This window comes from Melozone crissalis, unplaced genomic scaffold (assembly GCF_028551555.1).
Source record: "Melozone crissalis strain CALT ecotype California unplaced genomic scaffold, PUWL_Pcris_2 ptg000006l_1, whole genome shotgun sequence".
NCBI classification, from domain to species: domain Eukaryota; kingdom Metazoa; phylum Chordata; class Aves; order Passeriformes; family Passerellidae; genus Melozone; species Melozone crissalis.
The window spans coordinates 41123235-41147976 of NW_026535784.1; the positions used below are offsets into that span (position 1 = coordinate 41123235).

Below are 24742 nucleotides of genomic sequence, written 5' to 3' on the forward strand. Positions count from 1 at the left end.
GTCTTTGGAACATGTAATTTGCAGATCTCACTGCAGTAATCTTTGATTTAGAACAATTACAGCACTAAGTACTTGCCTTTTTTCCCTTTAAAAAACAAAACCAAACCCCAAACCAAAAGCCAGACAGGTTTCCAGCAAAGGCTGGGATAATTGAATGGAAACATAGCCAAGTCTTGCAAAACTCCAGTATACAGTTGCTGTTCTCTCATGAGATATTTTCTCCTGCCATCTGAGAGCCTGGTCACTTGCTTTTCTTTTTTTTTTTTTTTTTTTTAACGTAATCACCAGTTGCTAGAAATAAATATTGCAAGAACTAATATGCTAGTTACAGCCTTAAAACTGTGCATGTGTGCAGTGCACACTGGTTGAAGAGGAAGTTGTTTTATAACATTTTTAATTATGAAATTTCTTATGCAACTGAGTTAAAGGGTCATTTATAAACAATTCAATTCCAAAGCTTCCTTAGGCAGTAACTGACCTATGTCATTTCTTGTAGCTTAAGCTTGACTCAGTCCAGTCTCATGCCAAACAAGATTTGGGAACTGGAATATAAAGAATGCTGATTCAACATACAGTTCATAATATTTCTTTCCCACTCAAAAACAGGTGGAGTAGTTCCACCTGTGGCTCCAGTGTCTGGTTTTTTTACATCCCTTAGTAGAGGTGAGGCAGCTGTGCTGCTTGCTATGGCAGGAACATCTCCCAGGCACCACTGGCAGTAGGCAGGCCATGCTGACTCTGGATATTAGACCATGAAACCAGGCCTTGAACAGCTGATTGTGCAGCCAGCTTCAGTCCCTGACTGAGGAATTATTTATACAGCTACAACAAATTTAACTGCAGGCCTCTACCTCTTGTGTGGGCATGGAGCACATCCAGAAAGAAGCAAATCCTTATTTGTAATCATCAGCTTAAAACCACTGCCCTTCCCTAAGATTTTGCTAGGAAAATGATGATGGAGGGATCCTTAATACTTCCACTTCGGCCAAAGCTAACTGAGCAGCACAAGGGACCATCCCCATTCCTTATTCTTGCTATGGATCTGAGACTTCTGCTCACTTTTCAAAGAAAAAGTCATTTTCCAAAATCACTTCAGGTGAGCAAACAGCCAGACACACTGTATTTCCTACAACAGAAGACTGAGCCAAAAGTCTTCAGCCTTACAATTGACTGTGCCTTCCTGAGCTTGCTTCTACCAAAACCCACTTTTGGATGGTTTTTTAATCCAATTTTAAAGACAGTTAAATTCCATTTTATTACAAAGCTTTTATTAAAAAACAAATGCTCAGCACATTAACTCAAACTGGAATGACAAAAAAAAATTGGTTGACAGTATTTTTGGCAAAGGCTGTGCCTTACTATTTTAAAAAATGGGTACATCAATGCTCATTTCAACAACTGGCATAAAATCCCACTAACAGGCTAACAAAAACAGATACAAATACAGAACAATTGAAGTAATAATTCAAGTGCTGGGCTTTTTACAAGGAGAAGGGGAATGGGTGAGAAGGAGAACTCACTGCAGTCAGATTTGCTGAATGTATTGCTTATGTTTACAGAGTAGATGATGCAAGACTAACATGTCTACTGACCAGCTGACTGTTGTTACATTTATTTAGTTCTATAGGACACTGTATTATATAGACTGAGAGGCCACTATTTGTTACAAATAGTTTAACAAAACAGCCACCTTTTTTCCATACAGATTTTTCCTCTGGAAGAAAAAAAAAAAAAAGAAAAACTCCTTTTATTTAAAAAGTATTTCAGATTTTTGACACTTGTTTAAGCTCATACCTAGTAAAATATACACCAAAGAAATTACAAACTAAAAGTTAAAATATAAAAGCATTCAAGTTTCTTAAAAAAAGCTAAAACCAAAATTGATCCTGTCGCACCATTAAATAAAAAGGTTGAGCACGTCATCCTGGTCCAGGCAAATTCCATCCCTTGATGTGCTGTGTGGGGCAGCTGTGGTCTGCGGAATTCTGCTGGCTGAAGCAGGCACAGACAGCCATGCTACTGTGTTTGCTGACTCAATATGGACACAGATGAGATGGGGGCTTAAGAGTGCAAGGCAGAGGTGAAGACAAAAGCTGCTCTGCTGACCCAGGAGCTCATTTGCTCTATTTATATCAGGGCTGGACCTCGTGATAGTGAAGGATTTTGGCAGTGATTGTCTTTATGATTCAGTGTCTCTAGCAGTGACATCAGGGTGAATGACATCCTAGACAGACTCCTTGGGGTGGTCTGTGTGGATGAAGGACACACCTAGGGTTTAACAAGCTTCCATCTCCAGAAGGGGTCCTGGTGTCGCCGCCTTTGCTTTGCAAGTTGAGAAAGCATTTCTTTTCCCACCTACAGCGAAGAGGAGGAAAGAGAGAGAGAGTGTGTGATAAAGACTATCTGGAGCCCTTAAAAAAAATAAATTCTTCAAACAAGCTGGTGATGGGTCACTGTAACTCTTACAGGTCTATTAGTGGAATGTGCATTACAATGTCAAAGTTAAATGCAGAATTTATTACTACTTGCTTTTGCTTGAAGTTTGCAACTATATTTATGGAAAGTACTTTGCATTGTAAAGAGATACCAACTAGAAAGGTGGGATTTTAAACATCCAGCATATTACAGAATTTCTTCCCTTTAGTAGTGGATTTCATTTATCTACAACATTTGACCCAGATACCATTACAAAATTAGACATCCTCAGGCTTTAGTACTGCAGTGCAGTGGTTGAGGTCAATTAAACCTCTGTTTCAGAGCCCCAAGCTCTACTCCCTGCAGACATGAAAAAATGCTGTCTTCTGCAAGCAGTTTGGTAGAGCAATGTGGTGGATGAGGCTTGTGTGAACACTGATTCTACCATCCATCCTCAGGACTGGGGAGGATTTATTCTGCTCTTCAGTGGAGTAGGGAACATCTTCCAGCTGTGTAAGACCCATGGGCCTCCTCCCTAGCAGTAAAGTTCCCTAGATCTTGGAAGGATTTATAATCTTAGAGCATGTGAAATGGCCCACAGTACAGGTCTAATAGGAATTGCTGATCCAGAAGAGCACAGTCTAGGTCTCTGGGTTACATCAGCTGATTTATGAAATTGCCAACTCAACCATCACCCTTGCCATTCTGATCCAGACAAGTGAGTTATAACAGTCTCCACCCAAAATCTTTCTAACAAGTCAGACATTATTCCACACATGGACACATGCTCTCCAGTAACTGTTTGGGGATTATTGGTATTTCAGAAAAATCAACATTAACCTCTAGGTCTCCATGTACTACTCAATTGCCTAACAAATAGAAGGTTTGGTGAGCAAAGCTTTTGAGAGTGATCAAAATTAGCACAAGAATGCAGTTCAGTGGAGAAGGTAAACGAATTTTCACCAGAAGAAAGACAAAATGCTTAGTCACATATAGATACACTGCCAGCACCTTGAGTCACACAAGGCAAGACAGAACAAGTTTATGAAGAAATGGTTTAAACCACAAGTTAAACTGCTTTTAGACTAATAATGATAGATAGACTGCTTAAGCCTGCAAGAGCTACAAGCTGAGTTAATCAGCAAAATTTACATTACATTACATTTCAGCAGTATTTAACCAGGGCCATTTATAACTAAGCACCCACCTCCCATCTGCTGCAGCTTCCGTGTAAACCATTGCCACACAAAGTGTTTCACTCATACTGGCTGAGGAGCTGGCAGCTCCTGAGTAAGGAGCTACACTGCCTCATGTAGTCCAGGCTAGAAAGCCTCTAAAACTGATTTTGTACCCTTTGAATTTGATCAGCATAAGCCCAGGTCCCAAAATCTTATTAAACAAGTTGACTCCTTATCAGGTCACCCATGTGGCTATTGTTACAGCAGAAAGGAACGTTGAGGACACTTAACTTTAGCTGCAGACTAAGGTAGAAAAGACCAGCATGTATTGATAGCAAACTGCTCTGTATAGCTTAGATTTAATGCAGACTCCCTTGTTGCCTACATAGTGCCATCCCTGATACATAAGAAATAGCTCACACCTGCTGCTGGTAGCCACAAAAGGACATTTAAAGCCACTGAGGCCTCTTAAACAGCTAAAAGTCCACTGGCAAACCAGCAGTTTTAACAGAGGTGGTCTGTATTGACTAATTCAATTCCTATTTCCTCATAAAACCAGCCCATGTCCCAACTAAAAAAAGCCTCCTGAGCTTCCTGCCTTTTTTTAATTTTTTTATAAAGTAGCACAGTGCTCCGTAACACGTGCGGATCAAAGAGCTACGAAGGGCTCTACCTTTCCAAGGAGCACGAAAGAGAGGCCAAGCAAACAGCAGAGCAACACTGGGGAGAGCACCCTGCAGCTTTATATTTATTTTGTGCCTTTTCATCCCAGATTTTCAAAGGTTTGGTCCAGGTTGCTCTTCCTGGGAAGGTTTTCCTCTCAGTCTTACATGAAAACATTCAGCTTCCTGTTGAGGAATGGCCTTGAGGCGCCAGGCCAGTAGTTCACAGCAGTCTGATACAAGCGCTGTGATTCAGAGCTACTCCCCATTAGCAGCCAGGAATGTCTACTTCACTGAAGGAAATGAAATGCTCTTCTGTTGAGATGGTTCCCTGCCTCCTCCCCCCTTCCCTTACCAGCAAGCTGTCTTTGAAGTCAGGAGGTTAAAATAACGACCGTGGCCTTGCTCTGGCCCTCAGCTTTTTCCAACAGCAGCCATTGCTTCTTTCTCAATCCAGAGGCAGCACTGCAACGCCTGCCTCCTTTCCATAGCTCCTAACTATGTCCAGCTCCTCCAGAGAAGCTGCAGACACCACGGTGATTCTGGAAGGGGACAGGCACAGGGAAGCCCCACGTATTTTTATTTCCAAGCAGTACAGCAAATTACAGAGTAGCTATCCTGAAAACGGCATCTAGAACCCAGCCTTTCCCTGGCTGCACATTAAGGCTACACGCTGGAAATTGCTTCTACTGCTGATAAACCAAATAATACCTAAAAAATACGAGTGATGATGGTGTTGCCTTACAGATATAAAACAGGTCAAATCAGGATTCTTTTCAAGAAACCACAGGCATGTGCTAAGGAGACTGAAGACTTCCCACATCTAAGGCTTCACTGGGGGGCTGCAGCTGAAGTCTCGCCAGGCGAGGCATGCCCTAGCAAAGCCCAATCCACAAGCGAAGTCGGCACAAATCAAAGACTGCAATTACAGCTCCCTGGCTGTGGTTAGGCTTCAAAGAAAGTGCTGCAAGTCACATTTTACATATGTGAAGTCTTGAGCCTGAGCCACAATAGGAGGCACTGTCTGTGCCATTTGCAGTGTACATCTGACTGCAGGAGGAAAGGGGAAAAAGAAAAAGAAAACAACACCTCGAGTAAGAAACAGACATAAGATTCAAGAATAATGAAGTGCAAAAAGAAGACCTTACTATTGAAGTGGTAAAACTAATTCAGGAATTGCTGCAGTAAAACTAAATTCTCCTAGCACGCCTGGGCTCAGTGGCTGAGGGGATCAGAAGTCCTCCCCATGCTTCAGAATGAGATGGATGAAGGGTGGGTCTGTAAAAGTTTTGTTCTCCTCCTCTGGTCTTTTAACTTTTCTAGAACAAGGGAGAGAATTATGCAGCTTCATCCAGGTCATGCTAATCAGAAAAGGTTATTGAAGAAAGTCAGGAATGTCCAGATCAGTACAGGAATAAGTACTGAGTAAAAGAGATACCTAACCCTTCACAGAGGGCAAGGGATATTAAACATCTTAAATTAAGTACTTTTTTTCCTACACTTTTATTCCACACATGGACACATGCTCTCCAGTATCACACTGTTTACCTATCACATTGTTTGGATATAGTTCTAAGGAGAGACAAGACTACATACAACAGGCAGTTACATGTATTTTTTTTTTAAAAGAATAAAGTTCATATCCAAACCCATCTTTTAATACAGTTCTTCAAACAACATGGCAAATTCGGGGACCCAAAAGCTGAAACTGTCATTTTCTTTGTAAGTCCAAAACAGATATGTTCGACTTACTGCCAGCCATGGTTTATTCAATACTCCAGAAAGCCAGCTATGCAAAACCAGGTCATTATTTATCAGGGCAGTTCGTGGTGTTTGTGAAGTCCCTCTGTATTTTCTTTAACAGCAGAGTTGGAGAGGGTTTCAGGCACAAGCAGATAGAAGCCGGCGCTGCCGTCTGCTCCTCTTCCTGCCCAGCTGTGCCATGGTTTGTGGGTTTAGCCCAAACCAGATCCTTGAGATGTTCAGGGCAAACACAAACAAACACTCCACAACCCTTGTTGTTTCTAAACAAAAAAAGCACCTCCCAACAAAACCCCAGTCATTTAAGTAATCCAATTTGCTGCAGGGTCCCACAAGCTCTTACAAAACATGGATGGAGAGACCTACGGGAGACAGGAAAAAGCCCTCTCTGTAAGAGCTGGATACCAGCAGGCAGCAGAGGAAACTTTTTAAGCTGCCTTTGTATCCAAAGAAATGACATAAAATTGTACCATAAAACTGTAACAGATGCTGCCATGTTGAAACTATATTAGTATGAAGTTTTTCTTGGTCTGTCTAACCCCTCCATCACCCTTGCTACTTTTAACCTCAGTCCATTGCTGCTAACTGTGAATGGAAACTCCAACAGCAAATTATTCACTGTTGTTTTAAATGCCCTGAATTAGCTGCCCCTAAAATACCTCTTCATTGACTACAGGTGGAGCCTGGAGCCCTAACTTCTGTCCTCACAGTTTGACCTCAGCTAGATGCATTAAGTGAGCAGCAGGAATATTCCTCCCCCAGCCTTCCCAAGCCAGAGGCCTCTTCCAGAGCAGATTAGTTTCAACTCAGAAAACGCCCAGGTATTTTAGGGTTCCCGTTTTGTGCAGCTGACGGCAATGGTGCCAAGCAGGTGTGGCTCTTATCAAAGGCCACCAGTGTAGGCAGCACAAAACTACCAGCTTTATCACTTAGCTAGAATCTTTTAAATTATCTTACTGGAAGACCCAAGACATGCTTTTCCTGTTGGGTGTGGGAGGGGAGAGAGGCACCATGTTTATAATAAAAACCAGATTGCCTCTAGACAGCTGTCTCTAGCAGCTTCTTAAAGAGGAACAGTATCCTAAAGGCGAGGAAGAGGGAGGAAGAAACAGGCTTGTCTCCTTTCTGTATATTTATGGCATATAATAAATATTCAGGAGACTATTTTTAAAATTATTTGTTTTCTATACTGAGAGCTAGGAGCACTGAAATTGCTACTTCAGTTTTTCACCTGCCGTAACAGAGAAGAACATGAGGTATTGGTAAAGCAATAAGTGAAGATTCTTTCAGAAGAAAGAAATAACACGGGTACAGTTTCCTCTTTAGATCTTTTTGTCTGCCACAATTTAACATAGGTTAGCATTTACAGTACTTTGAAAGACAATCTCAACAGTTAAATCTTCTGATATATGGAATAATTTAAGTAGTTGCTTTCATGAAACCAAAGGCAAGTCAGATGTAACCTGAATAACTTCTTGAGCTTCCATCAACTCTTCTATACACAGGCACCCACAGAGCAACACTAAAAGCATAAGACAATAGTACACAGAAACCACTACAGAATTCAAACATACCAACTTCACTTTGATGCAATTAACTCATCTCATCATAAAATCTCTTCTGGTCCAAAACACACAACAGGAAGTCTGGGTACCTCAAAAGACCCTCATTGTGAAGAAAACCAACTGTTCATCAAAATGTAGTCCCACCTAGTGTGTGCATTAGCCTTTTACACCATAGAAACCAATTCTGTGTAGTTATTTTGGCAATAATATTTTACCACGTGCAATTTCAGGTATCCCTGAGATGAAGGATAGATACAAGGCTCTCATAACTCCTGAGTTTAACTCTGATACAACTTAATATTAATGAGGGAACACATATCCTGTTGTTGTATTCTTATTTCTCAAGTCCCATACTGCACCAAGCTGTTGTTCTCTGCAGCACAGTCCTTCATGTGTCTTCTCAGAGGCTCCTCCTGGGCTCTCGACCCACCCCTATTTATTCCAGTTACTTTCATGAGCTACAGCTGCTGCCCAACTAAGGACTTCACAGCTGTAGCTCGTTTGGAGTAACTAGGACCCACATACATAGATCTTAACAGGGACTCTCTCCATAAGGACCCACTTATTTAATACATAGATCTTACAATACATAGATCTTAACAGGGACTCTCTCCATAACAATACATATATTCAGGCCCCCACATCCTGTAACTTTCGCAAGGAGGAAGCAACTCCAGAAATTATGTCTCTCTGCTCACTTAAGCCTACTTAACTCTCTTTAAGGCCTGATCCCACTGTGCTGATGCCTGTGGCAAGAACAGCAATTCAGAGATGGTTGCTGGTACCATTTTCCTCAGTTGCCTCTAACCCTGCTCACACATTACACCCCAGTGCCAGTGACACCTTCACTGCACAAATGCTTCCAACATTTGTTCCTACCCTTGGAAGGAGGAGCTGAAAGCTCTTGTTCTGAAAGCTCTCACTAAAGCCCATAACATCTCACTGACTCACCAGGCTCATGTTTTAACTGGCCAGACAATGGTGCTTCAGCTGGCCATGCTATGAGCTTCCTTCCTTGTATAGCTTTCCAATCTGCAAGCTTTCAAAACTGTCTGCATGGTGCAGTCTTAACAAGCGGGTAAAGGGTCAGAGATTTAAAAGATGACTTGCATAAAAAATTCTTAAAGTAGGGGATTAAGACTGGTATGAGAAGGTTTGATCTGTTAGCAGTGACTTTTGCAATATCATGGTTAACACTCTTTGGTTTTGTTCTGTTCTTTTAGTTAGTTTTGTCTTCAGGATGGCTAGGTTTGCATTCACGTATATCAGAAGAACTCCTTAATCATAATCTCTAAAATCAGAGGCAAATGGAAGCAAAACTCAGTGTTAGGGTATGCTAGGGTTTGCTAAGCTTTGATAGAACTGCATTTGAAAACAATTCTGTTGAAATTACAAGACAGATTTCACCCAAGCTTAGTCTCTAGAAACAAAGGAGAAAGACTTTGACAGTGCCATAAAAACTTGCTTTCTAGCTCATCAGGAACACAGTATCAAAAACTCATTTTGAAATTTTTCATGTAAATACACTAAAAAAAGTGAAACTGCAATGCAGACCTGAGAAAACCACTAAAATTCTATAGTTTGCTTCCAATTGGAAATGAAACAACATTTCAAAACCTTACATCTTACTTATGAAACAGTTTGTTTCTACAGAGTTTTTCTCATGACCTTAGACTTCTCAATCTGGTGGTCAGTTTACTAAATCCACCAAAATATACCGTTGTTATCCAGAGAAGAATGGTGCACCAGCAGTCAACTCCCTGTCCCCACCCTATCCCACAGGAAGAGTTAGAACAATAGTTGTCCCACTGCTCTCCTTCATTCTAGCCCAAGCCACCTACTGCTAACACCTCAGAAGTGAAACAATAAGGGGTTTTTTAATCACTTGTAAAAGTGGTTAAGTTCAAACTTCATTCAGCATCTCTAATTTCACAGTAGGTTCTGCAACTTGAGTATCTCCAACAAAACAAACATCTACATCGACCTCCTGAATTACCTATTTTTTCCATTTGTCAGTGTCAATTTAAAGTATGAAAAGCTTCAAAACTGACCGCACTGCGCTTATTTTGCAAAAATCCTTAACATTTTTTATTATTTCTCTAATCCCATATCTATGCTCATTATCTAGTCGAAAGTGTTCTGTGTTAATTTGTAAAACCTATGCTTTGCTACTACCCTCACTTATGCCTCCCACAGTGTGATTGCACTGAAAATAGCTCTTCCTTCCTTCCTGTCTTCCTTCCTTCCTTACCTTCACAAGGGCCCTCCACCAGGATGATAATGGGAAGCAGGGACCTGGGTCTGCTCTGCTGACCTCTCCCAGCAGGTGTCAGTGCCCCTCTGTACCTGCCACCTGCATGGTCAGAAGAGCAAAGCCATGGCTTCTCTTCAGGTTTGCTCTTCTGACCTTTTCCTTGATGTCAGACAGTCTGAAAGAGAGGAGGGCTTCTGTCTTTCACCCCAGCAAGATCGATGTCAGATCAGAATTAAGTTGCTGGAGGGACACACAGAAGGGACAGAATGCCATCCAGAAGGACACGGGCAGGCTTGAGAGGTGAGCTGTGCAAACCTCATAAGGTTTGACAAGTGCCAGGTCCAGCAACTGGGTCAGAGCAATCCCAAGCACAAATACAGGCTGGGTGGAGGATGGACTGAGAGCAGGTGGAGGTGTTGGTAGAAGAAACCCAGCCATGTGCACTCACAGCCCAGAAACTCAGTTGTATCCTGGGCTGTATCCAGAGCACCTTGGCCATCAGGGCAAGGGAGGGGATTCTGCCCCTCTGCTCTGCTCTGGTGAGACCCCACCTGCAGTGCTACATCCAGCTCTGGGGTCCCCAACAGTAAAAGCACATGGACTCGTTGGACTGATCCCAAAGAAGGGCACAAAGATGCTCAGAGGGCTGGAGCAGCTCTCCTCTGCAGACAGGCTAAGAGAGTTGGGCTTCTTCAGCCTGGAGAAAGTTCCAGTGAAACCTTACAACAGTCTTCCAGTTCCTAAAGGGGGCCTACACGAAAGGTAGAGAGGGACTTCTTACAGTGGCATGTAGTGATAGGACAAGGGAGAGTGGCTTTAAACTGACAGAAGATAGGTTTAGATTGGATGTTAGGAAGAAAATTCTTTAATGTGAGGGTGGTGAGGCCCAGGGAAGTTGCCCCATCTCTGGAAGTGTTCAAGGCCAGATTTGATGAGGCTTTGAATAACCTGGTCTAGTGGAAGGTGTCCCTGGCCATGGTCAGGAGGCATTGGAACTAGATGATCTTTAAGGTCCCTTTCAATCCTAGCCAGGATCTGTCTGAGGGCTATACTCATTTTCTATGGAAATTTTATACCCATCTGAAATAATACAAATATTTTGATGCAGAAAATTTTCTTCTGCTCATTCTGTCCCTCTTGCCTGTGCTGAAGGCCACTATTCATAGACAACTGGGGAATAGGGAAATATGGGTCACACAGGAAGCAATTTTTAAAGCAAATCAGGACAAATCTCTGCACCACCATCACCACACACATTCTCACAGAGACTAACTTCTGTGCAAGTTCTCCAAGCTCTGCTTAAAGCTTCTGAGCAGTCAAGAGCTATGGGAAGGGGTGGAGCATTTGTTTCAATTTGAACTACTCCAGCAGCAATTTCAAGAGCACCGGACAACTCAGGTTTGCAAACATGCCTCAGAAAGGAAGGTACCACATCCTCTTTGCATCTCCTTTCTCAGATGCTGGCCAGAAACCCATGGTCAACCACAACCACAGTCATCAGACACTTCTTTTCTACACTATTCTGGCTGTGGACTGGTCCATTTTATAGTCTGCTTTCACAGCCTCACTCCAGTTTATTTTTACGTAATAGGGAAAACATAATCCAGTTGTAAACTACTGCTCAAGAATCACTTCTGTGCTGAAATTTGGCTGAAATTTCCACATAGGAAGTTTGAAATGTTAAGATAATTCATTCTTCAAAGTTAAATGGTCTTAATCTGATCCTTTTAAGTACTTCTGATTGCAAATCAGTATTAGTCAAGTTTTCTTGGTTTTGAAAGCTTTGCTAATGTAGATGCTAATTGTCATGGAATTTTGCAAGCCACAAATAAACTTCTCACAGGTTTTCAGATGTCTATTAAGCTTCTCTATCACTCTTTTTAGCCCTTGAAGAGTTTGCCAAAACACAATGTTAAATTATGTAGTTTCCCAATTGCATCCTGCCATATGTTGAATGATGAGCCTTTTAGAGTTCTGTACAGAGCAAGTCATAAGAAGTTAAGTATTTCCATGTTGCAGAACAATGAGGAATTTTTCTTAGTACCCTTCTATTTCCTTGCTGATTTCAAAATACTCATGAGATGCTAAAAATCACTGGGTTCTTTCTTCCAAAAGTCAGGCTGGATAGGAAATTAGAAATCTCCACTTCCAAGACAGAATTGGTTCTATTTACAAATCCCCTAGAAAGCTGTGCTTAAAGTAAAAAAAACACCACTCACCTTTCAGAAAGGTGCTCAACAGGTGATCTCTACATTGTCCTTTATCTTAGCTTTCCTCATTTCCCCTTCCCTCCCTGGCCTCACCTCAATTTATTTTTTTAGCATTATCAGGTTTAATTCCACTCTTGGTTGATTTCAAAAGAAGAGAATAAATAACACTTATTTCTTCAATAAATCAAAGTTATTTCAAACCGTTTGTTGAGCCACATCAACTCTAAACAAAATCCTTCCTGGGACAGTTCCACAGCAACCCAGGATAATATAGCAAAGACTGGTGCAGAGGGTCACAGTATTTCTAGTGCATTCTGAAGTGTTTTACAAACTGGCCATTCAGTAGGTTGGAGTTCACAGAACTTAGTTCAATCCTAAGCAGTGAAGCCATAAGATGCCTCCCACTGTGTACAACTCTTGGAAAGGGGGCAACTTAATGCTACCACCTTGACTTTACCACTCTAATCATGTTCAAGTCATAAAGCAGGATTAGAGGTCCACCTTAAAAATCAGTTACTTGCTGAATGTTCATGGACAAAAAAAAAAACAACCCAACAAAAACCCCACACCCAAAACTTTCACAGTATCTTAAATCACGTCTGTTTGCATGTCTCTTCCGTTACTTTCCTCTGAACATCCCACCACACAACCCTCCCACCATTTCATCCTTCTCACTTACATCACTGTAATTACAGCCCTGGCTGATCTCCTTTGTGCTGATCTTGAGATTCTTTCTTTGGTCTTGCCACCTACTCATTTCTGATTCTTCTCAGATAACAGAACGCTTGTCTCCTTCCCAGACCTCCCACCCTCCTTCTCCCTCTCCCTCTTCCTTACACCATCCATACGAGTAAGAAAGCTATTCCCAAACTTATTATCTCCATCCAGTAAAGACTACAACAGCTCTGCTGTGGGCCTGGTAAGATATTATGCTTGTGGGCAAAACATTCTTTGGATTAGGCTTGCAGAGGGCAAGAGCCTTAACCTTCAGAAGTTTACTTTGAAGTCTGGTTGATTCAGGTTCCCTAAATCATTCTGTGCATCTACTTCCAGCAAGAGCACATCTGCACATTTCCAGTGCAGATCATTCACTCAGCATGAAACACTTAGAGAGGCTGCCTTCACATGCATATATGGAGTCAACAGCACACTTCCCCTTCCCTGAAGAACATACTACTGTTCTCAGACTCTGTGTTACAAATTGCCTGAAGACAGAGAGACAGATATTGTCAACAGTTTCGACACTGTTGCAAAGTCAAAGAGGACTCAGGAAGGCAGCAATGTAAAGGTCAAAGGGAGAGAAAAAACCTCCACACTCAGAACATTCAACCTGTAATACAGAAAATGCAGAGAAACTCCAACAAAAGTAGCTCAGCATAGGCAAGACTGTAAGCTATCCAAGAAACCAAATATTTCCTGTTTTTACTCTGTCACTTGAACCTTAGTTGTATTCCAATCCCAATCAAATACTCTGCATGAGTTCAGATAAAATTATGGGTATTTTGCCTACTGGTACTGTGCTAAGATCAAAGTGAAAAACGTTCACAAGAGTCATGGATGTGGGCAACTAAGCTGAAATATCAATTATAAAACTCAAGGTCAAACACTTTATTTTTCAGTAGGTATAATGCTCTAAGTAACAATATTTCACAGCTACATTTGTTGTATAGGCTACAGAACCCCAACACTGCAATCCGCATCATCTCAAAGCAGCATGACTCAGGCACATTGCAAAGGGTAAGGCTGCCTTGCCTGAAAAACTTCTGCTTATTAGGAAGAAAAAAAGAGCACACATTTTGTCTTTTCACTTTACTTCAGCTTAAAAAAACCCAACAAACAAACCACCAAAGTCTTAAGTTTAGACTAACCAGCATAATGGCATAACTTCAGAAGAGGCTTGAATCATGCTGACTGCTGACTGACACACTGCACACAGCAAAGTGAAGTTGGCTTTCTCAGGCCTAGAAAGTCAAAGCAGAGCAGAAGGCCAACAGGAGCCTGCTTTACTGACTGCTCTGGAGTACCACAGGGAACCCATGACCAAACAAGGCAGAGGAAGAGGACAGAGCCCATTTCTCATACAGCACGTAGGCGATTTGGAAAAGTCGGGGTTTTGTTGGTTTTTTTGCATGATTCCTGGAATTCCTGGGGATCTCCCAGGTGCAATATAGGTTAGTAGCTTAGAAGCTACTATTACTTCAAATTAATGCCATTCCTACTAGAAAACACATCATGCTGAGAGGAAGAGAAGGACCAGCCTTCCAACACAGACACTGAGAAATTAGAATCTCACTGTGGCACTGTGTGCACTCACAAGCTGACTAGATGGTGTTATTGCACATGTGTAATCACTAGGCATTCCACCCTTAGTGCAGGTAATATGATATAAAGAAAGAAAACACATGCTGGAAATACAACAACCACAAAAAATCCCAACCTGCACCACAAATGAAATACCACTGTTACAGCTGTGGGAAAATTTCTTGAAACAACTGAAATACAGTCCCATTTTCTTAGCAGGTATTTTGTTAGTATACAGGTGAATAAATTGTTTTTAAACAATTCTGGCTGTACCCAGCCAGCCAGAATCTTTTTGATGTCAGGACATAAAATGTGCTTCAAAGCCAGTGTCTACCCTGCTCGTATATGAGCTGTGACAGTCTGGGAGGGCTTGCACCACTTAATAAACCCATCCCTGGTTCACAGGCAGACTTGCATTGAGTCAGTGAGGTGTGATCAATTTGAAAATGTTATGGTTAAGCAGTGAAATGGTGAACACCTAATAGATAGCCGGTATAAAAACCATCAGTAATCAAAGTAACATTAGCTTTGGGATATGGTAGTTCTGCAATTTTTGCTAAATCCATATTATTGCATAAAATTTATAAGAAGCCATATTTTACAATTCAGTTTTATCAGCAGGAAAGCTTTAGAGATGTTCTTACCATGCTTCAGATGTAGGCAGCTGTCATTCTGGGGCCTGTACCTGTAGAAGATTGTTTTCCTTTAACAAATTTCTGTTACAGAGAGTTTTTGCACATTCCAAGTAAGTTTGTTTGCTACAGTGTTACATGGAATTTTTTTGTGTGTAATTTTTGGTTTTGTTGTTTGGGGGTTTTTTTATGGTTCTTATACCAGCCATTTTTTGTTGGGGAAAACAGGGTGTTTCTTAATACATATTTTAAAGACAAAGAGGAGACCTCACTGATGCTTTTAGCCAACCTACTAGGCAGCTGTTAGTGTACAAACAAATGTAAAATACAGTGAGATAAAATACAGCTACTACAAAAGGTCTGTGTAAAGCTTCCAGTGTCCAAAAATACCACACAGCATTTGAGCCACAGTTAAGTCTAAGGATGATACAACACGGATTGAGGAGAAAAGCAAAGGTAAAACAGGACAGGGTTTGCAGCAATGCGTAAGTTCAGCCAAAAATGTTGATGCCATCAGGACTGCTGCTCAGAAAGGTGTAAGGGAAAGCAAGCATGGGTTGTGTGCATGTTCACAAGCTTACATTCCAAGTGAAATATCTTAAAACATCCATCAGAAGCAAGCGTTAGACAAAAGCTCATAAAAATTAAATAGCGCAAGCCCTGGTTTCTAAAATATACCTGAGGTAAATGGCAAGTAAGAGGTGGTCATGGCCTACCTGATGCTGATTCCTGCAACTTTTCTCTCTTCCTCTTCTTTTTCTTCCCCTGAAAAATAGGAAATTTTATCGTGCCATTACACTCATAGAACTTTTTTGTCACTTACCTCACAGCAAAAGTCATCTGGACACTGAAAATGTTAGGGAAAAACCCAATTATTTTCAGGGTAGCTTTTCTATCCCAATTTTAATGAGTTCAATGGTAACAAAGTTTGCTCTGAGCATCTAAGGAGAAATATGCACATCAGCAATACATATATTTACATCCACATGGAATTACAATTTGTGGCAGTTTTTCAACTACCACTGGCAGCCGCAAGCACCAAAAAGACTTCTCACGCTCAATAATCTGATGACACGTATGTTGATATCATAATTTATGGCTCTTACAAGAACTCTTCACACATTCAGATACTTACACTGTCATACATGGTAGGAGCAGACAGGGTGTTGAAAGTACCTAGGACGACCATCACTTGTCCCCAGGGTGCAAACCAGCCCACAAAAGCTGTTCTGATAATGCTGGTACCTGAACAAAAGCCAAGTCTGGTGTGGCTGTGCCTGGAGAGCACGCTCTGCAATAACCAAACAGCAGAGACTGTACAGCAGAGCACCCTTAACATGGCTGAAGTGCAGAACACAAATAAATGCCTGGCAGCTGTCTTTCTGAGAGACCACACTGGCCACAGCCTGCCAACCTACACACTCAGCCTTTTCCTGCACCCCTTCTATGGAAATGGCCACAGCTCCTGCTTCACACAGTCTGTCAACTGAAACAAAAGGTCAGCTTAGACTCACAATTTTAAACCTCAGTCATCTTGCATCACCCTAACCACCACTGATATTCCTCCATATGTCTTGTCTTTATTGCCCTCTATAATCAGTGAAAGCTTTTTGTGTGTGTTTTAAGAAAAAAATCATATCCATTTATGTTTTAAAGAAGCCTCCAGACAGGCTGCAACAGATGAGCTCTGGCAAAGGCTGAGGCAGTTGCTGTGAGCAGGGCTGCAGCCTGCTGCCCATCCTCTGGCCCCCACTCTCACGGCTGGCAGCTGCATGTCCCAGCACAGAGCATGCCACACACACACAGTGGCCTCAGAGGGGAAGGCTGAGGTGCTGGGACACATCTTTCCACAAGCTGGCTCTGCAAAGTACTGGGATGGACAGCAGGTGATGTGAGAAACCACCTCAAACCCCTGCAGTGCTCACTGATTGATAGGACAGCAAGGGAGGACTCCAAATACAGGCTGTGGTGAAGCTCCAGCACATGAACTTAAGCAACCTCCACTCTGCTCTGACAGTCTGGGCCTGCCTGACTCTCAAGCTCCTGTCCTTATATCCCACGGCTGGCAACTGGGCTGGCCAATGCCTTGTGAGCAAGATTCCAAAGTCAGGACCAAGACTACAAGTTGGAAAACACATTTCAAGGGCTCTGGGCAGCTCCTAGCAATATGCTTTATCACTTAGGCACCAAGGCAATGCTTTTTTGAGAGGAAAGTGCATTACTGCAGATGTTAACATGGAAAAGTCTTGGGAGGAAGATTTGTTTTGTTCCCTATATGTCAGGCTGACGTCAAGTGCTAAAACATAAACTGAAAGCTGATCTGAGATCTACCTATGAGATAGCACAAGTGAACAAATAGAAGGCTAGGCTGAAAACTAGTTGTCAGCATTCCCAAGTAAGATAGTTTCTGACAACTGCAGCACACATCGACCCTCACTTTGTGAAAACATTGTGCTTCTCATGTCTATCACACAATTTTGCATGACTGCTTTGGGTATCAGTAACAAAAAGATATGGAAAAGATAGTTTCAACTGTTGAATAACAATGTTTAACATTTTCTTCAAATTCCTAAAATCAGGCAAAATTCCTAAAACCGGGCGAGCCAAAATAGAAGAACTAAAACCAAACAGTACACTTTTTTCACTTGTACTGTTTTGTGAAACAGAAGAACCATCCCTAAGTAACTTCCAACCCTCAAAACACTGCAGTAGTACCTGTGATAAATAATTAAAATTTCACTTTTTGACTGCCTAAGTTAGGAAAACAAAAGAGAAAAAAAAAAGATACCATATATCTGAAAAGGTTTCAGTGATAAAGTGTGCTCTCCTATGATCACTGTCTGACCACCACTGCAGAGTGTGTGCATTCCCTGAGAGGCAGAAGGGAGGGCTGCAGGAGGAAGCCAGCAGAGTTCTTCATTGTAACATACAGGACTGGAGTATGTCAGAGCTATACTTCCACACAGGATGTAGGCTGGAAGCACATCAAAGAGATAACTCATACGTGCCACCTCACACTCTGCAAATGTCTGTCAAGGCATTTCAGAAAGCGCAGGTCCGCTGCTCGTGCTGTGTGGCACAGGCTGGGGCAGAGCACAGCTTCTCAAAGCCACATGGTCAAACAGCACAGGACCATGCTGAAGCCTGATGGCCAGTAAGCACGAGCTGACAAGAATCCAAAGTGGTGTGATTTTCCAGCAAGTCAATTTGAGACAAGCTAAAGCCCCTTGTTTCCAGGGAATCTTCCCTAAGATCCTGTTTGGTCCCAGCTGTACTTCAAGGCAGCTCTGTTGACATGGTCTGGCTACTGGAAATAAACCCTACCTGTGTAGTGTCAGGACAGTTTATAGGCTGTATAGAAAGGACAGAAAGAAGCTGCTAGGGCTTTCAGTTGTGGCTGTGCTTACAAAACTGGGCATGCATGTCAGCAAGACCAGGGCATTTCCTTCAGAGATAATCACATAGTTTCTGTGTGATTATCACAGTGTCAATGCATTCTCTGCTAGTTTCTACAGTTTCTGTTAACACTGTGTTTAGGTACCTCAATCCTCAATGTCCAAAGACATCACTGAAGTAGAGAAAAACTGCTGTCCCCTAATGCAGAAGGAAAATTGAGCCAGATATAGCATGTACATTTCCTATCCCAGTAGATGGTGTCACATCTAATGGAGGGACAGAAAGGAGCTCAGAGCTCAGGTTAGGATCAGTCTCTCAGGACTGCAGCAATCTGAGTTTGATATCATCACATTTGGCTACACTGACAGCTCACTGCAGGCACCAGAGTGCAACCATGCAGCGCAGCCTATTTGATATTTAATTATAAAACCAGAGTAATTGTAAGAAAACTTCTTAACGTATACATATATATATGTGTATGAGCCTATAGACATATATACATACATATATATGTATGTATAGAGCCTATAACAGCAGGCTCTATCATGAAGGTTACTTATACAAGATTTCCATATGCACCATTCTGAATTAATTTCATCTGAAGTTTAGTCTACCTTGAGACCCCTGGGCTTGCAGTTCTCCTGAAAATAAAACATCCCTTTTTTTCTCAGGTCTAAGAAAGATTTCTGGATAATAACTTATCAGATAGAAAATGAGGGAAAATTCAGAGCTGTGCAGTACAACATGAGCTTCCAGAAAGTACTGGCCATTGTCTGAGGAAAAAAAAAACTTTCCATGCTATTTTTTCCCCTCAAAAACTGTGAATTTTGTAAGAAGCATCTCAACAACAAAATACCAAGTTTTCTGGGTGCTTGAAGTGAAAACAAATATAAGGTTTATGTTATATGTATGCTCACCATCTCTTCATCCAGAACTTCCACAAGTTATAGAGGAAAATAAGAAACAATAATAATTTTAGAAGTTACAAAAAGAAAGTGAATTTTAAAAAAGAACCTTCAAGTGAGTGACTTACATAGTTGTCTCTTGCAGACCAGCCTGGATAAAGCTGCATGTGTAGCTGCCTTTCTTTACGAGCTAGTTCATAATATTTTGCTTGTTCTTCACGGGAGAGAGCATGCCACTGCAAACAAAATAAACACACCTTTAGACTAGGAACTAACTTATACCTAGGCAACAGATGACTTGAGCAAGTGTTTTAGTGACTTTGATTCAGTCCTTCCCCACTGCAAAAATGAAATTCATTAGCAATTACAAGCACCTGTGTTTATTAACGACTTTCAGGCATTTGTCAGCTCTGCAACTGCCAAGTGCCTTGAGCAAGACAAAATTATTTATGGAAACAGGGCTCACCAAATAATCTGCTCACAGAACTGTTCTCTCCCAACACTACTTAAAAAAACCAACAACAAACAAACAAAAGCAAACCCCAACAAGAAAACAGCAAGAAAAACCAGCCTTTAGCTCCTGACAGAACTGAGGGGGTTTGTGCTGCTTTTAAAGGGCAGCAATCTCCCCTTGACAGAAGGGTCTGCTGTCTTGGTTTCAAGCAGCCCCTGGATACAAGTTTTCAATGCCAACACAGAAGGCTTTCTCTGCACCAGCAACCCTATTCCAAAATCAACTTCTAAGTATTGAAATTTAAGGTACCTGCTTTCTGATTGAAAAAGGAAATGACAACTGCAAAAGTTTCAAAGATAAAGAAATCACAGAACTACAGTCTTACAAATTATATGAGTTGACCTTTGTAGCCAAGCAGGAATAAATCTCCTGGTTTCATGTACTTAAAAGTAACCCCCCCCAAAAAAAAAGGCAAACAAAAATAACTCACAACCTGCACATTTGGAAAGGTACCAGCTACATTAGTATCTAATAATTTTGTTCTTGTTGAAACACCTATCAGAGACCTGAACCAGAAGGAGTAAAGGAGTAAAGGCCTTTTATTTAGAATAAAGTTCTACTGCTGCAGCATTAGATGCATCTTCTTGTTTGACAACATCCATAGGGAAGTAAGGGGAGAAAAAGTTATTCAAAAATCTAAAAACCAGACAATCATTAAGAAATCATTAAGACTTTCATACAAGACTGACATACAGAACTAAGATCTCAGATTACATCACTTTTGTATGATTTAATACGTTGTTTGGTTACACAGCAGAGGATGGCTCTTGTCTGCCTTGACTTGGCAAGCTGGATGTGTTGTTGAGAGCCCAGGAGCTCAGCCTGTCTGCAACTCTCAAACTCTGCAGGCACATTCAAAAACTGGAAGGTGGTAAACACAATGCTGGAGCCCAGCAGCATGCAAAGTGTCAGCTCAAGAGATCAGAAGTGGCTCCTCCTCTGGGACAGCACAGGGTAAATAATGACCAGGATGACTGAACACAAAACATTTGACAATAATTAATGCCCAAGCAATTGGATAACTCATGCCCCGTTTGCACCACAGGAGAAGTGGAATTTGAGGTACTTTCATGGAGAACAGTAACTTGAAAAGAGGAGTCCAAGCTGCAGAAAAAGCACACAAGACTGAGGCTGATTCCTTACCAAAACAGAGATAAATAAGCCACTGCCCTGGTTCAGACCAAGAAAACAAGGCTGACACACTAAGCAACTAAGATCAATCCTCTGGGACTGCCATCACCTGTAAGCGTAATTCACAGATCACAGAATACTTTGAGTTGAAAGGGACTCTCAAGGATCATAAAGTCCAACTCTTAGCAAATGGCTCATACATAATCCTAGAGACTTGCATGAAAGCATGGAAAAGGCAAGCACCAAGATGTCCTTTAAGGGCAGGTGACAAGAACAGAAAGCAGAAGACTGCATGAACTGGGACAAGTACCATTAGATTTCAGCTCTGTTTGGAGGGGGAAGTCTTCCAACTGTAATATAAAAGGAGCACTTTAAGGTCATGTAGAGATTTCCCACTTAAAAGTACAGGGTTTTCAGAGAGTCACAGTGCCTCTCAATACTGCCTTGATCAGTGATCAAAAGGAGGTATTCACGGGGAATTTGAATAATCCCTACTCAAACTCAGATCAATACAGAAAGTCACCCCTTTCCTCATTTCTGGGAGTCAATTACCTCTGCTGCCTTCCCTTGGATGAACAACACTGGCAGAGAGCACAAAGGCTGTCTGTGAGTTGGCCTGCATAGGGTTTTTTGTGAGCCTGGAATGTACAAAACACACCTACCATGCCACAGAAGCATCCAGCGCTCAGCATGGCTCTGCTACATGAACTGGGATCATCAGTACACAGCTGATGGCTTCAGAGACATTCAAAACTTGGCTGGGAAGGTTCCTGAGCAACCTGATGTAACTGGACCTGCTTTGTGCAGATGTTGGACTACATGACCAACCTGCATGGCTACAACTGGGCCACGTTATATTCACTTTTGAGTTTCAATCTCCAGTGGCATCCAGTGTTCATCTCTGAACGATCCCTTCCTGCTCTGATGGACACTATCCTAAGGAGGGAGCCAGAATGAGATTAGAATGCTCCTTCTGTGTGTGACTGAGGGTATTTAATGTCTGAGATGCTGACACCATAACGTGAGTGGAACAAACACAAATTTGACGATGTTGCTAATGCTGAAAAAAGAAAATCAAGATACTGTTTTTATTTTTGTTGCATGTTTTATCTTCTATAGCTAACTTGATAGTTGCACATCAGTTATCACCTCAAGCAGAAAGCCAGCCTTCACACCCAGCTAAGGGAAACACAAATTAGCAGCACACGTGAGCGCTCACAAACCCTGCTGTACATACCCTTCTGCCAAGGATCTGGTTGATAGCTGCACTTTCTTTCAGAGTACACTCTGCTACAACGTTTGCTCTCATTTCTTTCATGTACAACATGAAAGCATTCAGAGGTTTCTTAATATGAGGTCTTTTTGGCTCTTGTTCTTTTCTCTGTTCGTGCTGAGGCTTCCTAAAAAGTGTTTGGGAAAGGGAAAGGAAAGGAAAAAAGCATTAATTAGCCCTCAACCTAAAAAGATCCAATGGAAAATTACTAACTTATGGTTACAGTAGCACTTAAGTACTAGGAATGAGAATTGCAGTGGTCATGTCCCATCCACTTTCCTATGTTTTAGTTTAATACTCAGGGAGGACATCAGATTGACAGTCTCTAGCAAGTAACATTTAATCTGTGAATCTGCTCCAAACTTGTCTCAAGTCTGTTTTTGAAAGACTATCCATGATACCCTAAAAGACCACTGCCACAGGCAGGAGAATAGCTTCTCATCCCCTTCTTTCCTGGGTCTTTTGCCTTGAGTACTAAACAATGACTCTGCTTTTTACTAGTGAATTTTGCAGGTAAGAACTTTTCCAGCAGAAGTTCTTGAGTTCAAGCACCACTCACAACTGGACAGGTTCATGATTATGGTTGAATGGAGATGGCTGTTGCCAACAGCTTGAAAGTACTGGACTGGAATGAAAAATGGCTTCTCATTACCCTTATCAAACACCAGCCCACAGTCCCTGTTTTAGTTATAGGAGAAGAGTTAAAATTCAAAGAGGTCATGAAAGGCACTTTTAAAAAGCATCCTTGACTCTTCTTCAGATGGAGTTAGTTCTCAAACATTTATTCATCAAGGGCTAGAGCAGAAAGGCAGACTCACACATGCATTAGCTCACTGTCGTTGTGCAGATGTTCTTGTTTTACTTGAGGTGTTACAATAGCTGGGTGAGGGATTCCAGTTGTGTGAGGGCCTGGAGGACCAGGAATCATGTGATGTGAAAACCTAAAAGAGAAAACAAGGCAAGGTCTGTAACCCCATTGAAGACAGCATCAAACATGTATGACAGCAGCAGGACACTCCAAGAATGTAAATGCTGTGGAGCTTGCAATTAAGACAACTCTTAAAAAGCACACCAAAGATATTTGGCTAAGATTTGTGCATTGTAACCCAATTATTCAAGAAAAACAAACAAAAAAGTGAGTCAACATTTTGGTTGCAAAGAAGTTGTTTTATTACCTTTTGGACAAATGCTTTTAGCAATGCACACAAGAAATATTTAATATTTGTACTGTTGCACTGTCTAGCAATAAAAATACACATTTCTTAACCAAAAAAATGTATTTCCACACCAAGATATAAACATCCTTGAAATATCCACCACCAGCCAATGCAAAGGAGGAAACTGCCATGCAGAAAAAATAAAATGAAAGAAGAGTCTTTTCAAGAAGTCCCTGATGGCTCTCTTTACTTTTCCAGGTACTTAAGGTAAAAGATTTTAACATCATCTCATCTGAACCCACTATTCTTACCTTGAATGCTTAAAAAAAACTTTGAAAATCCTGCATCCTGGATGAAGGATGGGAGCAGGGAGAGATTTTTTTGTCCTAATTAAAGCTTCCTTTCATTTGTACAAAAAGGAAAATCAAAAATAAAACCAAAATACCACTAACTGAATAATCCCACGTTACTAACCCAGGTAGTTCTCAAGGACAGCTGAGACAGATCTTGAAGGTGCTAAGCATTGCAAACTCAGGTGCAGCAGAAAACCTGCATGCTGCATTTTAAACTAGTGGAAAAGCTCATGCTCTCAAGTTTTGCTGAAGGAGTGATGGCTAAGGAATGCCATCCAGCCTTTCACCATTTCCTAGTCTCCTTGCTGCCCTTTTCCTTCATGTGATCAAAATAAAGGAAACACAAAGCCCTGTAACCAAATCAAGTGATTTTATCATGGAGAAAGAATGTGTTTTCTTCCCAATCACCCTGACAGGCACATGCTTATCATTCCCCTGTAAAGAAGTGAAGGGACAGTGGTAATCCAAAGGAGCCCACACACGAAGAGGTAAGAGGACCTACCACTTATCAAGTGGCCTGCCTTAAATCCCTGTGCAGGAGGATGTCTCTCTACAGATGACAGAAAAAAACCTCAAGAATTGTATTTTGCAACCTCTTGTACACCAAGCACAGGATGCAGAAGCTGTCTTTAGAATGCAAAAGCAGAGCATAGGAGGTCTGGAGTGTGTCATGGCCAAGTCTCAATTAGCATTGCTTGCTTGCACTTAGACATAAAGATACAGTGCCTGAGTCACACACCAGTACAGTTACTGTGCTGGCATCCCCTGCCATTAGTGGCTTTGGGCTATGAAATACCTACTTGTGAGCAAGATTCCACACAGCATTACCTATGTGATTCAAGACTAATTACCAACAACTTTGAAATTGGGACTAGAGAATGCAGACTAGAGTGACAATCCACCTGGCTGCATACTGACATGAGCAAAACCCAAGGATGCTATGCACAACACCATGTGTTGCATCTAGAAATGAACTAATGACTCATTTCAGATGAAACAGCTCAATTAATTGTTGACAATTCACTGGGTGCTCCT

At 41.6% G+C, this 24742-nt stretch overlaps 1 protein-coding gene across 4 annotated transcripts in view; it reads right to left on the reverse strand.

Moving 5' to 3' along the window:
- Nucleotides 1-417: 417 nt before the first annotated feature.
- LEF1 (lymphoid enhancer binding factor 1) overlaps nucleotides 418-24742 on the reverse strand; it is a 71892-nt gene continuing 47567 nt past the window's right edge. For 2 of the 4 annotated variants that reach the window (XM_054291960.1, XM_054291942.1), the window contains 6 exons: nucleotides 23016-23138; nucleotides 22162-22324; nucleotides 19408-19515; nucleotides 15695-15743; nucleotides 14991-15031; nucleotides 2274-2355 (listed from right to left, as the gene is read on the reverse strand). In XM_054291960.1, coding sequence (XP_054147935.1) covers nucleotides 14997-15031; nucleotides 15695-15743; nucleotides 19408-19515; nucleotides 22162-22324; nucleotides 23016-23138 — 478 coding nt within the window. In that variant the 3' untranslated portion in view covers nucleotides 2274-2355; nucleotides 14991-14996. Of the gene's footprint in view, nucleotides 2356-14990; nucleotides 15032-15694; nucleotides 15744-19407; nucleotides 19516-22161; nucleotides 22325-23015; nucleotides 23139-24742 lie in introns of all 4 variants that reach the window. The other 2 variants (XM_054291951.1, XM_054291934.1) reach the window with 1 other exon arrangement.